The 12021-nt window shown below is 49.1% G+C and overlaps 1 protein-coding gene across 1 annotated transcript in view; it reads left to right on the forward strand.

Moving 5' to 3' along the window:
- The window catches only part of SGO1 (shugoshin 1), a 223784-nt gene that overhangs the window by 39632 nt on the left and 172131 nt on the right, over nt 1–12021 (forward strand). Inside the window, exon 3 of the mRNA XM_069648869.1 lies at nt 1025–1221. Coding sequence (XP_069504970.1) covers nt 1025–1221 — 197 coding nt within the window. The remainder of the gene's footprint in view (nt 1–1024; nt 1222–12021) is intronic.

Here is a 12021-nt window from a genome sequence, read left to right on the forward strand (position 1 = left end):
ATCCTTTTTAATCCCTTACCCCATCTACCACATACTTTTATAAAAAATTAGACATTTGTTATTTATGTTCTCTAAAAAAGTGTCACTATTTTAATTTTGTTCTAAACAATGTATACCTTATGGGATATTGTCATCAGAGTCCCGTCCTACCCCAATCTTTTCCCTTAAGGAATAAAAGACGGCACCATCAGTGGGAAACCAAGACCATCCCTAAACACCAATGCAAATTTTGCCTCTCCTTCCGTGGAAACCATTTCTCAGCAACCTTGCATCCAAACCACCTTTTCTGAGGCTACTCTTGAGGTCTGCACTTTAAGCAATAAAAAACGATTTCTTATTTGGTGTAAATCTGTCTGTCCAGCAGATTTCGTGCAACGCGTGTTCATTAGATGCACTATTTCCCTATGTGAAAAATGTAGGAGTGTAGGGTGAAAATGGCATTTTTGGGAGGGTTGTTGAGGGGGCGAAATGGGAAAACTGGCTTATTTTGAGGTACACAATTTGGTTGTGTTTGCCTTATTTTTCAACTTTAAAGCATTTATCAATTGTCACCAAATTTGGCTTGTCTGTTTAGATGTGGCAAAACATTGTCTTGGCCAATTTGTTTCTGCACAGACCATGCCATGTGTTACAGAGGAAACATTTTTTTCTATTTTGCTGTGTGTAAAGTGTCTTCTAACCTTAATCCTAGTAATGTTCTACAACACTAAAATGTATGTATGCTTACTTTACCTAAATATAATATCTTTCCTATCCTTCCACTTGATACCCATCCCTATAATCTATACCAGGAATTTTTGTAACTGCTTATCCACCCACCGCTCCTGCAAATGTTTCATGAATAAGATTGACAGGCCTTGTAAGGTTCGCACTGTTTGGTTCCATTATGCTATTTTTCATTTCACTTTTATAATGTGCATGGGAAAATGTCACTAATCTTAATTGGTAATGCAGACTTAAGGAACAGAGGGGAATAATAAACCTGGGATGTTGTGCAGCGAGTAAATATTTAGCTTTGTTGCAGATAACAGTGCTGTGATGATGAAGAACGTCCAGGCAAACAACCGGGCATTAGCCCAGGCACTGGAAGAGGAAAAGATGAAAATGAGGCAAGCTCAAGATATAATACTTCATTTGAAGAGGGAATATCAGGGATTGATGTTTCAAATGTTTCTGTTGCGAAGAAAGCTCAACTCTCAGCAATCCGTGGACGCAGCTGAGGTAAGAGCTTCCTGTTCCGAGGCCAGTGCAGCTTGGTTAGGCACAAAGTGGTATGTCATTAATTTGCTTAGGATTCAATATCTGCAGAGGAGCTATGCAAATTGTATATTTAACATGGCGTTAAATATCTTTATTTGTCTGTATAGTTAAAGAAAAGGGCATGCTTCAGATGCGGGGGCCTGCACACCAGTTCTTACTCTCTTAACCACCTCCTTTGGCACGCTATGATGAAACATGTTGTGCTGGGGGCGGGTTCTGGGTGACTCGTGCATGTGGAGTGTCCTTGCTCCCTGATCTGTATTTGGTGATTTTATAAGCGGTTTGCTTTCTGAAGCTTTGTAGAGGAAAAAAGCACACCTTAATCCGTTTGCTTCTTCAGTATTATTGAAATACAATATTTGTCACTTGCCAGCCCAGACTATTGGCACACATACCCCAATTTTAAGCTGTTTCTGTGACTAGAAAAAGGCTTTTTTAAAAAAAAAAAGTTTTACCTCTGCCTGTCGCTAAACGAGGGCATCGGTTTCTCTCTGCAAGGCAGCTATTATTGCCCTCCAGTTGCGCCGGCCAAAAATTGTTCAATCGTTTAACCACGGCATGAATTTACCTTGAGACCGTAATGTAGAAGGGGATCCTAGAATGGGATGAGTCACCTATGCAATCCCAGAGCTTGAACCCTTGGCTCCTAAAACACTTTATGTCATTTTAACCAATCTAATAATCCAGGAGTCCTGCAGATACACTGAAAACACCCTAGTATCGTCTTAGTGCAGTTTTTATAAAGCCCACTTATGGTAGCACTTCACTAAACTATCCCCTTGGTATACAAGCCCCCAACTTTGATACTGCTCAAGTTTCTAGTAGTATGGCAAATCAGCCTTTCTTATTTTAGGAGGGAGATGTGAGTTATAGGTAAGTACAAAGAACTTAGAATATACATAGGCCGGGGGGTGCTGTTGCATGGCTGCAAGATGGTTGCCGCCTGAGGGAGCTTGCATCCAGCAACATTTAATATCCTTCATCATCCTACTCTACCATGGTTGTCGTAAACTGATAATGCCAGCATTGTTTATATTGTTTCTCTGCTACCGTGAATTTGAATTCTACCTCTTAAAGGTGGAAGCGGTCATCCTATATGGGCTTGACCTTTGTCTATTGGAGATTGGGCCTGCTTAACATCATTCAAGGTAGAATCTGGAAGGAAGTATTGCAATTTCAAAAATCACTTCCTAATGCCATCATTATTCACGAGCTTGGACTAACATAATTGGCTTCAAAGCTTGTGTGGAGGAGAATTACCAATCTGGCAAAAATGCTTAAGCCTCCACAGAATCTATAGGAAGATCTTGCCAGCATGATAGCCAGTGGTAACCCGAAATCTCTAACATTTTTTGTTAAGCAACTGAGGGAGCCTCTTGATGTAATTGCAATGCATCTGGGTGATTTAGTAACATGCCCTCAAATAGTTACAAAAAAAACCTCTATAAAAGGGATTGGGCAATAAATTGCGACTTGACAGGTCTTACAAAGAATATGCCGAACTTAGACACAAACAAAAGCGTGTCTACCATATATCATACAAGTGCTATGTTATCAAGTTCGCACATTGTTCATGCAAATAAGATTAATCTTCTTACGACTAAAGAACGCATGATGAACTGGATAAGAGATCCCGGTGAAACAAATGATTTGAAATGCAGATTTTGCTTGGTAGCTAGTTAAGATGAAACACTAAAACAAACATTTAATGATTCATTGTGTGTATTTTGAAAAAAAAAAAGATTCAAACTTCTTGGTGCTTACTATAATAGTGACTCTGCTTCCATGTCAGATGCTCTGTGGTTTCAATGTATGAGTGGGCATAGAAACTCAGTCATGTTGGCATTATTTAACTTTATGGAAATTATTGAAAAACATTTGTCAGCCTGAAAAACAGTGAATAGCGCCTTGAGTGTCGTGATTGCCAGCACTCGGTGCAACAATGTATTATGGTTTATGGTTCAGTCGAAGCAAAGTTGTGAGAATTACATCGTCAATGTATCTGTGAATAGTTTGTCCTTTCCTTTGATATAGTATGTCAATATCAAGCCAACTAGCGCAATTTATGTTAGTAGAAAGCTTTTAGGTTTATCGAATTGTAGGTGTGAAAAATCCTGTGTTGTGATATTGTGAATATGCCATCGCGCTGTTTTCCTTTTTATATTGTACGTTTTTTCTTTTAATCATCATATTGAATTTTGTAATCTGTAAAAAATATCTTTTGTACTGTTGTAAAGGTGCTTGCATCAAAAACAATAAAAAAGAAAATAGAGTTTTTGGCTGGGCTAGACCATCCGCTCAATTTATTCAAGATGATCTTACGGACATTCTAGTTCAAGGTCATGTGGACTTGCAAAATAGGGTGGCCAAAAATTGGGAGTCCCCGGATTCTATCCCAGCTGTGGATAAGTCTCTCACTAGAAAATATCACCCTTCCAGTAACGACCTCCGCTATCTGTCCAAACGCCCCACTCCCAAGAGTTTGGTGGTCCAGGCAGCCACAGCTACATCTAACAAAGTAGCGTACCCTACCGTACCCTACCATCCCTACAAGCGTGCGGATGGATGGGCAGGCAAGGTTTTTTCAGCTAGGAGTATGGCCCTAAAATGGGCCAACTGCACATGTGGCTTAGCCAAATTTTCGTACACTCTGTGGGAGTGCTTCCCCATGGCGACGCAGCACATACCAGAAGGGGAGGAAAGGGAGGATTTTCTAGCTATCGTTGGAGATGACAAGGAGGCCATGCATGAATCCCACCAGCGTCAGCAGGGCCATGGCTGCTAGCACAGTTATGCGCATGTTTGCGGAAGTCAGATTTCGCACCAGATGTGCATTCCCGTCTTCTCAACTTGATGGGTCTCACCTTTTTTGCCAACAAGGCTGACGAGAGCCTTGAGAGGTTGAAGACCTCAAAGTCGGCTGCCAATCCTTAGGGGCCGCTGTTAAGCAACCTCAGGCTTTTCATTAGTCGGTCTTGGAGGGGACCGTCCTATCGTTACTACTCATTTGGAAAGGCGAGAGGAATGGCCATTCAAAGAGGCCAAAGGAAAATATCTCCGGGTGGACAAGGTAAGAGTGCAAAGCCAGCTTCAGCTTTTTGCCATCAGCAGCTGCAGCATCCGCCACAAAACCGCTTTGAGGACTTGCATCACGAAACACCAGTGTTGGGCAGGCTAGCTCCGCATCTGCAAGAATGGTGAGACATTACTTCAGATGCATGGGCTCTGGAAACAATAGCCCAAGGTTACTGCCTTCCCTTCATAATGCATCCTCAAAACAATCCATTGGGGTAACAATGAGGATTCCGGATCAGCTCCTTGTGCAGGAAATGTTAACCTTGCTAGAGAAAGGCGCTATAGAACCAGTGCCTGTAGCGGAGAGTAACAAGGGTTGGTTTTACCCATATTTTTTGATCCCCAAAAAAGATTGGGGAGCCATCTTGGACTTGAGATACTTGAACAAGTTTGGCAGGAAAGACAAATTCAAGATGTTCACACTTTCTCAGTTCTTTCAGGCCCTCCAGCTACAGGATTGGTTGTTGTCATTGATTTCAAGAAGTCACAGATGACACCTTCCCAGCAGCTCCAGTACATCAGAGCTGTATTAGACACATCCTTGGGAAAGAGCTCGCCACCCACGGCGAGGGCTCAAAACATTCTTCAGATGGTTCACAAATTTCAAACTGGCCAGAATCTTCTGGCCGACAATTTCTTGAGGTTGCTCCGCCTCATGGCATCCTGCATTTCTCTGGTGCCAGAAGCCTGCCTAAGAGTGAGATCCCTTCAATGGGCTCTGAGAACTCAATGGTCCCAGTTCTCAGGAAGTATGACAGACCTACTTCAGGTTGCAAGGAGGGTTGCACTGGATCTCCTTTGGTGGGCCTTCGTGGACAATATTCTGAAAGGAGACCTTTTTGGCAACCATAGCTGGAGATTACAGTAGTGACGGATGCCTCACTCACTGGGTGGGGAGCCCATGGCAACTGTCTGACTATCGGCGGTCGTTGATATCCATTGGAGTCCAAACTTCACATCAACCCTTTGCAGCTCAGGGCAATTGAACTAGTACCGAAAGCCTTTCTGCCCTCTGAACGGGGAAATAATGGACAGCACAGTGACCATGCATTACCTCAACAAATGAGGAGGTGTAGGATCACTACCACTGTGCAGAGAGGCAATGCCGCTCTGGTACTGGGCAATTCAGGAGTAAATCTCCTTATCAGCAGTTCACCTAGCCGGGGAGGAAAACACAACGGCGGAAGCCCTGAGCAGGCAAGGTGTAGTGTCCCATGAGTGGGGAACTAGCTCGGGAAGTCCTTTGAGTAATCTTCGCCCTTTGGGGAACCCCTCAAGTAGACCTATTTGCAACCGGAAATGCGCATGGCATTGCTCAAGGGAATTTCCTCCAAGAGGAGCTCAAGGAGATGCGTTTGTGGTAGATTGGAAGTTCCCACTACTATACGCGTTCCCACCGATCCCCGTCATTCCTCAAGTAATCAGAATGTTGAGACGGTTTGGAAGCCGCATTATCCTAATTACCCCGGATTGGGCCAGGAGAACGTGGTATCTGGACCATATGTACATCTCTCTGTGGAAGACGAATTGGAGGACAGATTGTCTCTCGCAAAGGGAGGGACAGGTTCTCCATTCAGAGGTGAACACTCTCAACCTTCACGCTTGTTTCTGAAAGGCTGAGATACGAGGATTGGGACCTCCCGGATGACGTCATAGAGGTGTTGCTTTCGGCAACAAGGCCAGCAACAAAATCTCTGTACCATTGCTGTTGGATCAAGTTTTGCGACTGGTGCAGACAAAAGAATGTTGATCCTTTCCTCTTATCACTGGCACACAAGGGTCTCAATATTGGGACCATTAAAGGTTACCTGGCAGCGCTATCCATCTTCAAGCTCTCTTCAGAAGAGTGTTCCTATTTTTTTTTTAAATTCCCTTGTTAATTCAATTCCTAAAAGGGATCACAAATGGTTCTAAAGTTTTTAATGTGTGCTCCATTTGAACCTTTGCACACATGCCCATTGAGGTTGTTAACCTTCAAGACCATTTTATTGGTCGCATTAACATCTGCACGTAGAGTGAGTGAGTTGCAGACACTATCTTCCAGGCCACCTTATACCGTGTTCCACAAGGACAGGGTTGTGTTGAGGGTTAAACCCTCCTTCTTACCTAAAGTCGTGTCCGACTTCCATTTAAATCAGAAAATCATTCTACCGGGGCACTTTTGCGCGCACAAAGATGGCCGCCTGAAGTTTGAGCTCCTCTCTGGCAAAAATCCTTGATCAAAGAAAATCCTGTTCGGGCGCCACCTGGGAAGCCCACATTATGTGCACCTGTCCCCACTACATGAAAGTACTCCCCGTAAAAATCTTGTGGATAATCGGAGTATATTTTGCTGTAAATATGACCTGCTAGGTCCAGCGGGAGAGGCGGCGGCGGAAAGCCGTGGGTGAGCTCCACGTTGACAAGACTATATGCTGCCGGCTGAAAAACGCCCCTGGGCCATTCGGGAGGCGGGGACAGTGCTGAGGCCTGGTGAAGCCGTGTGGATTGCCTCACTGTGCATGCAGCGGGAAGACCTGGTGACAGACTGCTGGATTACCCATACCTACATTTGCCCACCTGCACTTTCCTGAGGCGCCGACCTGGATCGCTGTTGCAGGGGTCGTGCTCGCATCGGCGACAGATGCATGGACCGAGGCGCACGGCTGGGGTGAGAAGATCCTGGAGAGAACAGCCGTTGCGCCGAGCTTCCCGGCTGCCCAGCCCCGGTCTCCCGGGGCGGGCAGCCCTCTTGCTGGTGTGCAGGGAGCTTGAGGAGCTGTTTAGCGCCCCGGCCGCGACCACTCTGGGCCTGCATATGAGCCCGCGACCTGCCTGGCTCGCACAGCTGCAGACGCCCATGGCCCTGGGTGGTGCGGGGTAATCGGACCGAACAGGTGGAATAAACCCTCGCCCCACGCTGTAAAAAATGGGCCGAAAGTCAGCAGAGGAGACGGCCCGGTGAAGCGACCCGCCCAGGCACTCGCACAGCTGGGGAGCCGGGTGCAGAGCTGCAGTGCCGGACTGGCACGTGAGCGTTGGTGGAACCCTGGGGTGCATTGGCTCAGTGGCGCTACAGAGATGAAGACGGCAACAAATGGTAGGTCTACCGGGTGTGCATGGCAGAGGACTCCTAGGGAAAGCCCAGTCGAGGGTAGCCATACCCTGAAATACATTATTGGATCCAACTGGGGTCCTAGAATACAGGATGTAACTTGAGGCCCTGCATGAGGAAACTTGAGGGTACAATTAGACCCCTCCTGAACGTCCTTGAGTGGGCATACTACGTGTGTGTAGCCCTGTGTAAATCGTAGGGGCTGTAAAACACTGCAATAGCAGCTCTGTGGCGGTATATCCCTGTTGTCCTAGACGATACAGACCAGCTAACACTGTTTTAGAAACACTTTATTCATCAAACAGGAACAACTGACCGGTGCCACCCCTCTGTACTCTGCCAAATTGACTGCCCATTAAGCGACATCAGGACATAGAAGCGGATGGTACCAACTATTACAAAGACCACCAATAAATAAAACCTTGCTGAAACAACCGAGGAAAAGTGGACACCATTTTGGTCATATAAACCTACGGTCGCAGCTACGTGAGAGATCACAATCCATTCTGCTACTCAATTATCCCAGTACCACAGAGACATACAAAAGTTATTGAGTCAGAGGCACTTGCCGACAGCCCACTTGACTACCCTCTCCTTGGCATAAAGCTCCCAGGCTATATACCCTAAACCGGGAGTGGGCGAGTAGCGGGTGTCCTGGTGCCTGTCCGGAGCGATCCTAGATCTGCTGCCTTTCCACGGAGTACGGACGAACCTTTCCTACGGGGCATCGAATCGACCAGAGACCAAGCCCAATCGAGACACTGCAGGATACCTCGCTCTCACGAGCTGTAGGCACTGTGGGAAACAGATACACAGGATACACAAGGACAGGATCTAGAACTACCCCAGATACCCACGTGGAACTATCCTTGCTTTGAAGGCCCACTTCTATACCTTCTGCGTGGGTAGCGCATTGACACCTACGCTTCGACCACCTGGCAAAGACCAAAGGAGCAGGATCCAAAAAAAGACTGGACTCATGGACTCCTTCACTAGCTCCCAATGCCCGGCAGCCATGCCGCCGCCGCAAGCTGAGCCCCCTGTAACCACAACTGAGAATACCAGGTACGAGCTACTCCTCACCACGGTACAAAGTGGATTCATGTCGGCCAATGTAAAATTGGACGATATCATCGCCACCATTGGTTCATTGAAAGCCTGGGTCGAGAAAGAAAGCGTGCGGGTGACGGAGGTCGCAACACAAATTAGTAATAATGAAGACGCTATCGGCCAATGCACTCGTGATCTCACCCTATTGAAAGGTGAAATGGGCTAACTACGAGGAAAGTGTGACGATTTAGAGTCCCCGTACAGCCGGAACAATATCTGTATAGCGGGGGTGGCGGAATACTTTTGCAGGGGCCCCATGGAGAAACGTGTAGAGCAGCTTCTGAAATCCTTGTTCGGGAATGACTCCTTCTCTGAACTTTTCTTGGTGGAACGGGCCCATTGCACGCTGGCACTGGCACCTGAGCCCTGCCTTGAACCATAATTGTCAGGCTGCTGAATTACTGAGACAGGGACATGGCTCTCCGGTTGGCAAGAGAGATGGGCCCCTTGCGACATGAGGGCGATAATATTCACATTTACCCGGACTTCGCTGCTGGTGTGCAAGCCCAGAGGAAATCTTAAGACCAGGTCAAGAGACCGCTCTGTTTGCGACAGGTTCCATATGCATTGATGAGCCCTGCGAAACTGCGTATACAACATGGAGGACGAGTACACCTTTTTGTACACCCCAGAGCGGCCATGGACTACATTGAGTCTGCTATCCCACTCCCGCCGCAGAGACCTAGAAACAGATACTCGTAATCCTTATGGGGGAAAGAAGAGACCCATATGAGTAATTGTGTTGACTCTAACATCCTTTTTTATGATTCCATTAAGAGTGGGTAACTGGGATGGGGGGCTTCCCTAATGGCACTGACAAATGCCTGTTTTTGCTACCGGATAGGAGTCGCTCTAGCATGGCAGCTGTGGGCTGCGATATTCGCTCCCCCAGAAAGTTCCAGAAGTTGGATATGGGGTTGATGGTGGGGGTGGAATGACCACTATGGATAGTTCCGTTCTCTACACATGGTGTAGAAATGTTAAGAGGGGGATGTTATCACCAACATGATGTCGGGACATGTTGGGAACGTCCCGGGGCCTGTTGAACCAGTTAAAGTTATAAAATCAGAGTTGCACCGCTATGGGCACTTCCCGATCAGGTAAAATGCGCCACGACACACGCAGTCCAAAAGTCACGGAATGACACAAAAAACACAAGCTCACAGGGGGCTAACTGTTTAATTGCTCCTTTAGAGCGTACGGGGACTCAACCCAATTAAGGCCAGAAAGGTTGCAGCATATATAACACTACGCAATCCCCAGATTCTGCTACTCCAAGAAACGCATGCGCTTAAAAGTATGATAGTCAAATTCCTCCCACGATGGGGCCCCCCTCCGATATGGTATGGAGTATTCCACGAAATCCAGAGGCGTCATCACCCTTGTACACCCTTCTGTGGGGTTCTGGTATTTGGACAGAAAGGTGGATGTGCACGGCAGATACGTGCTGGTGTGGGGCGAGGTGGCTGGCTGCGATGTGGTCATAGTTTACACCTATGGTCCAAATGGCGATGACACAGAATTTTAATATACTAATTAATTTGGAAGAGGAAGCTTTGATACTGTGGGGTGGGGACAATACAATCCCGGTTTTGTCGCTAGATGATCCTCTAGAACCCCCTCCCCTTCCCCCCCCCTCCTCCCCCCCACCACCACCCCCCTGTGGCCCCACCAAAAGGAGCCTCCACCCTCAGACAAATTATGTCCCAGGTATTTTTAACCGATGCCTGGCGCACACGGCACCCAATAAAACAATATACATACTACTCATCAGTCCGTGACTCAGGGTCCCGCTTAGACTACTGGCTGGTAAGCTCCACCCTATCGGATTCGGTTGCCGAATGTGACCTCTTTCTGCGTACCCTATCGGATCACTCCCCGATATCCCTAACCCTGGTCTTGAGTGATGTGGCCCCACGGGGGCGTGGCCAAACAGCCATGGAGTGAGGACGCTGAATCCACGAGCTCTGCCAGAGCCGCGGTAGTACGATCCTGCAGCCTATTCCGAGAAAAATCGGAGCGAGGGAGCCTGGTGCGACGCTCCGGCCCGGCTCCCCCTCTGCTCCGGACAGCGCATACAAAATGGCGGCCGCAGCGCGCTAACGGTCCCCGACCGCGCACAAGACCTGCTGGGGACCGGCTGGGCAGCGACGCCCGTGGCCGGCTGGGCACACGCACCTGCCGCTGGCCGGCGACGCCTGGGCGTGCGGCCTGACCATCGGAGCCGTTTTGAGAAGCTGGGGGGCGGCCCCGATTGATCCCCCGAACCACACTCCAGACGAGCCGACCGGCTGTGGCTGGGCACCCCCTGCAGCTGGGGAGAGAGAAGGTGCACTATCGGTGCACGGCCGAGGCATTCGGCCCTGCTGCTGCGGACCGGGGCTTCCCTGAGGAGGAATCTACCTGCCGCGACCAGACGCGGGGCCTCCCCCGAGGCATTCATTGAAGGCGGTGCCCTCCGCTCCCAGGATCAGCGAGGTGAGGAGCTGGGGGAACCACGCGATACGGAGGCGAGTGCCGCATGCTCCCCGCACCCGGCACACACCGCAGACTGCGGCGAGGGAGCCTGCCCTGGGGAGCGTGCTGGAGCCCCGTGAGACGAACAGAGCCCGGTGGGGCCGACTTGCTGGGCGCACTTAGCAGTGCGCGGACGGACACGCCGCCCCCCTGGGCGCAGGGTTAGACGACCCGCATTCGGCAACACCATTGTGCACCCACAGCGGCACATCAACCCCACAACCTTGCCGGTAGATCCTGCCCTCTGCACTGCGCCCAGTGGGCTGGCCTGCAGTGGCGACCGGGACAGACACCATCTGCGACAACGGTGCGGTGGGAGCCCACCTACCCAGCACCAGGGCCGGGCCACCGAGGAGAGTTGCTGCGCTGAACCCCTGCGAGGGGGACAGCGCCGCTCCCTGGTTCGAGGCACCGCTTGACGGGGCCTGGAGACCCTGCAATGGCCACCTCAAGGAGTAAAGCTAAAAACGCCACGATGGACCCCTTTGTGACATCGAAGCCTCACCATGCCTCCCCCTCTGCACTGAGAGGTGCAGCAACACAGGCTAGCCAAGAGGAAAACACCAAGGACAACCAGGTGCTGGAGGCGATTGCAGCCCTAAGAACTTTCATAGACACGAAAATAGGCGAGGTCAAAGCTGACATCCAGCTCATAAGACCGGATGCCCGCAATCTGACGGAACGCGTTACCATCATAGAATCCTCCCAGAAGGATATGTTGGACGATACAGCGGACCTCAAGGCTGAGGTGGCAGACTTTAGGAGAAAGGTGTGCTACCTGGAGGCGAGGTCGGAGGAGGCGGAAGGACGCGCAAGGCGCAACAACATCAGAATACTAGGCATTCCGGAAGGGACAGAGACCACAGACCCGACAACCTATGTAGAATCCTTAATACAGCAGGAAATAGGAGCGGAGAAGCTCTCACAGGGCTTTGCCATAGAGGGGGCCCACAGGTTGCTCCAGA

This window comes from Ambystoma mexicanum, chromosome 2q, assembly GCF_040938575.1.
Source record: "Ambystoma mexicanum isolate Mex_15411 chromosome 2q, UKY_AmexF1_1, whole genome shotgun sequence".
NCBI lineage: Eukaryota > Metazoa > Chordata > Amphibia > Caudata > Ambystomatidae > Ambystoma > Ambystoma mexicanum.